Below are 4985 nucleotides of genomic sequence, written 5' to 3' on the forward strand. Positions count from 1 at the left end.
CATGCAGAAGGCAGCCAATCAATGATTCTCTCTCATCATTGATGTTTCTATCTCTCTCTCCCTCTCCCTTCCTCTCTGAAATCAATAAAATAATATTTTTAAAAAAAAGTCACGTGGAGTTGTTGGAAATGGGGGCACCTCACAGGAGCCATAGTTGAAAGTAATTCAGCCACAGGCAGAATAGCAAAGCTGGGGGCAATGAGAGAAATCAATATATTACCTCTCTCTCATCCCACTTTTCCGTATCGTAGTGGTACATCCCATTGGCCAACCCTACCTGGAATTCAGAGGACAAGAGAACCCAGGTGAGGCAGTTCATGAAGGTCAGATTCCCAGAACAAATGGTGAGATAGAGAAGGGGCAGTGAGCAGATTAGGGGAGCAAATGAAAAAACAAACAAACACAAATATAAAGTAAACAATGGAAAGAAAGTCCAGACTCAGGCTGTGAGGAATTCTATCATTTAGAAGTCAGGTAAAGGAGGAAGAGGAGACTGCAAAGGAAACTGAGATGGAGTGATTATAATAGATAGGAGAAAAGGAATGTAATGTCATGAAAACGTAAGAAACAATAGTCCAAGAAGGAGAAAGTAATCAATTATATTTAATAATCCTGAGAGAGTTTGTTGGACATTTTTTAAATAAATTTTGGTTTCATTTTGGCTACTCAGCATCTTAAGCCCATTTTTATGTTTAGAAATTTTTATATTTACTCTTTTTTAGTCTTGGCAGGAGACTATCTTCTACTACAGAAGTCAAAAATTTCTGTCCAGCCAGGGTGGCACAGCAGTTGAGTTTCAACCCATGAACCAAGATGTCATAGTTCAATTCCAGGTCAGGGCACATGCCCAGATTGCAGGCTCAATCCCTAGTAGAAGGTATTCAGGAGGCAGCAGATTAATGATTCTCCCTTATCATTGATGTTTCTATCCCTCTCTCCCTCTCCCTTCCTCTCTCTGAAATCAATAAAAACATTTTCTAAATGGTTAAGGGTGATAGAAAGAGGGTATTGGTAAAAGAAATGTTCAACTCCATTACAGAGAGTGAACATATCTTCCCAATGTAGGGTTAAAAACTAAACTACCATCTTTTCATTAATAATTTTAAACACACACACACACACACACACACACACACGCACCACACGTCCACACACTCCTCTATCACTTCCTTGCACTCTCACACTCTCTCCCTCCCTACCTTCCTGCCGGTTGCCATTTTTTTCCAATCAAAATATATTTAAAAAAAAATAGAATTGGCACTGGCTGGGGAGCTCAGTTGGTTTCAGCATCATCCTGCTACAGCAAGGTTGCAGGTTCGATCCCCAGTCAGAGCACATACAAGAATCAACCAATGAGTGTATAATAAATAGAACAACAAATCAATGTTTCTCTCTCTCATTTCTGCTCTCTCTCTCAAAAAATAAAATCAATAAAAATTTTTAAAAGAAACAGGATTGCTTTAAAAAAAGTAGAGGTGGTCTGAATTCTCCAGGCCTCTGGGGGGCCTTGAGCCCCACGGGGACCCTTGAGAGTGGCTGCCTGAGCAGAGATCTCTGCTTCCTTCCCTCTGATGAATTCTTAGTGAGAAGACCCCCTCTGGATCCTTTATGCCTCCTTCCTGGCCAAGAGTGGAGCTGTCTTCCTCTCAGGCTTGACCAGGGCCCTGGAGACACAACTGGAGGGAACTGTGAGAGCCCAGACCTCTCTGCCCCTCCCAGGTGACCATGGGCTGGATTAAGTGGGCGTGGGGACCAGGCAGTAAGACTGAGAGAAAGAGGAGGATTACCCAGGGTCCCACCCGTGGGTGGTGCCACAATGGGTGAGTCCACAGTGGGTGAGGTCACAGTGGGTGAGGACACAGTGGGTGAGGACACAGTGGGTGAGGTCACAGTGGGTGAGAACACAGTGGGTGAGGCACCAGTGGGTCTGCTGGTTCTGTGAGCAGTGCCTCCTGCCCATGCCTGTCACTGCAGAGTGGAAACACCCTGCTCTTTGATGCCTGGATCCAAGGAACTTCATGTCAGTGGCAACAGATTAAACAGAGCTCCGGAAGATTCATTAATTTATTTTTATTTATTTACTAGAAGCTCAGTGTGCATGAAATCGTTCTTGAGTAGCTCACTTCTGCTTGCCTCAGCTAGCTTCCCCGCCCATCGCCCCGCCCTCCACCACTTATAGCCCTCTGCCCCTAGTAGCTCTCTGCCCCACCCTGCCCGCCCCGAGAGCCTCGGCTCATTTGGTTATTACAGTGTGATGGTATGATGGCCACGGGCTTTTATTAATATAATTTTTTTAAATCCTCGCTCAAGGATATTTCACTATTGATTTTTTAGAGAAAGTGGAAGAGAGAGGGCAAGGCAGCGAGAAACACATAGGTTGTGAGAGAAACACATAGGTTGGTTGCCTCCTGCACCAGCCCAGACCAGGCCTGGGGCAGGGGAGGCCATTGCAACCAAGGTACATGCCCTTGACCATAATCAAACCTGGGACCCTTCAGTTTGCAGCCCGACGCTCTATCCATGGAGCAAACCGGCCCAGGCTATTTTATTTTTTATGATGAAGAGGAAACAAACTAGTGAATGAAACCCCTCTTTGGCCTATCCCTGCACATGTCTTTGGGGCTGCATTCTTGAGTTTAGTGAGTCCTGAGTTTAGTCAGTCCAGTAGTTCTGAGTGCTCCTGCTGGCCCTGAGCACCCCCTAGAGTCATGAGTGCCTGCAGCCCAGACCTGCTGCCTCCCTCACGGAGGTTTGTGTCTGGGCTCACACTGACTTCCGCTACAGTGTTTCTCAGACAGTAATATACAGCCATGTCCTTGGCTCTCAGGCTGTTCATTTGCAGATACAGCATGTTCTTGGCGTTGTCCCTGGAGATGCTGAATCGGCCCTTTACAGAATCGGCATAGTATGTGCTACCACCTGTATTAGTAATGAGTGAGACCCACTCCAGCCCCTTCCCTGGAGCCGAATGAAACCCCTCTTTGGCCTATCCCTGCACATGTCTTTGGGGCTGCATTCTTGAGTTTAGTGAGTCCTGAGTTTAGTCAGTCCAGTAGTTCTGAGTGCTCCTGCTGGCCCTGAGCACCCCCTAGAGTCATGAGTGCCTGCAGCCCAGACCTGCTGCCTCCCTCACGGAGGTTTGTGTCTGGGCTCACACTGACTTCCGCTACAGTGTTTCTCAGACAGTAATATACAGCCATGTCCTTGGCTCTCAGGCTGTTCATTTGCAGATACAGCATGTTCTTGGCGTTGTCCCTGGAGATGCTGAATCGGCCCTTTACAGAATCGGCATAGTATGTGCTACCACCTGTATTAGTAATGAGTGAGACCCACTCCAGCCCCTTCCCTGGAGCCTGGCGGACCCAACCCATCCAGTAGCTACTGAAGGTGAACCCAGAGGCTGCACAGGAGAGTCTCAGAGACCCCCCAGGCAGCACCAAGCCTCCCTCAGACTCCACCAGCTGCACCTCACACTGGACATCTGCAAACACAGAGACACAAGGTAGACTTAGAATCACATGGAAGCAACAGGCACAGGCACAGGCCTCAGAGCTCCCCTTCTCCTGAGAATGACCTTGAAGAATGATCAGGAGGAAAATGCAGCTTGGCACCAAGTCCATGGTGGAGCTGCTGGGGTCCTGTCTCAGGTACTTGGCTTCTGGATGTCTCCCCCTCATGCTGGGCAGGGCCCTCTTTAATGAGCAGTAGGAGAGCCCCATTTGCATGGAGTCTGCATATAAGGGTGCAGCTGGGACCCTGGGCTGCATGCCTGACCTTGTCATCCTAAGGGTGACCCCAGATGTAAAGGACTCAAGGATGCTGGACTCAAGGGGTCCCATCTGACCCACCCTTCCTCCCTCCTTTCTTAAGACACGGTCACCCTGACCCTATTCCTTTGGGGGCAGCTTTCAAGATTGAGAGTCCTCCATCATTGGGTTGTTGATGAGGACCCAGTGGTGCATGGATGGGGCTTCCTCTCCCTCTCCTTCACCCGCCGTGAACCATGTTGCCTTTCTAGGGGTTGGGAATAAGAACTTGCATTGGATGATGCTTTTATTTTGAGACTGAAAGACTCTCTTTGTTGTTTTTCCCATTCAGATCTTCTACAAAACTCAAGGATGTACATGTGATGAGGTAGGAGAGGCTGGGTGGATGCTGTGTCCACAGCCTCAGTCTGTAAACTGCTGTCCCTGTCACAGCTTGTAACTGCCTTTCCAAAACCACAGATTTCACTTAATGTCCCTGCTGTTCCTGTGCAAAAGTCCTGTTTTCCCAGCCTCTCAAACTGGGACAAGTTCCATCATTTAAAAATGGAGCCCTGGCTAGTGTTGTCCAGTGGTTTATACATTGGCCCGGGCATCACATGGTCTCACGCTCAATTCCCGGTCAAGGTTGCTGGTTCACTCCAGGTCCTGGTCAGGGTCATTGAGGAAGCAATCAATCCATGTGCCTCTTTCACATCAAGGTTTCTCTCCCTTCCCGCACCCCGCTCCTCTCTTCCACTCTCTCTCAGAAAAGTAATGGGAATAATATCCTTGGGTGAGAATAAAAAAAAAAAAGGAACATGTTGGCTTTTGGAAGCAAAACCCTGGGTAAAAATTCATGCACCAGTCGTCCTTGGGGGCAGATGATCCCCTCTCTTCTCAGTGGCAGAGGGGCCACCTGCAGGTCAGTCCTCAGCTCTTATTCTGGGGGCAGCCCCGTCCCACAGCTTTTATTGGAGCCAAACTGTCAACTGTTGGGGAGCAAGACCTTAAATGCCTGGAGAATAAATAGGTGCAGCTGCGTTTGTGCATTTGAAGTTAAGGCGGAAGGTGAGGAAGGTGACATGGAAGAGGAAGAGAGTGAGGAGGGGACTGGGTGACAGGACAGTTACCAGGAGGTGCTCTCCTGAGGGTGGTCATGCTGATGTCACAGGTGTGTCAACCCAGATGCACAGGAAGAATGGACGGGGTTGCTCAAGGGAAAGATGAGCCTTTTAGTAA

At 48.3% G+C, this 4985-nt stretch overlaps 1 gene segment (V, D, J or C); it reads right to left on the reverse strand.

Annotated features, from left to right (window-relative positions):
- The window catches only part of LOC106724632, a 9909-nt gene extending 6232 nt beyond the window's left edge, over window positions 1-3677 (reverse strand). Inside the window, 1 exon segment of the V gene segment in view lies at window positions 3575-3677. Coding sequence covers window positions 3575-3677 — 103 coding nt within the window.
- Window positions 3678-4985: the final 1308 nt, after the last annotated feature.

Source organism: Myotis brandtii, unplaced genomic scaffold (genome assembly GCF_000412655.1).
Source record: "Myotis brandtii unplaced genomic scaffold, ASM41265v1 scaffold910, whole genome shotgun sequence".
NCBI lineage: Eukaryota > Metazoa > Chordata > Mammalia > Chiroptera > Vespertilionidae > Myotis > Myotis brandtii.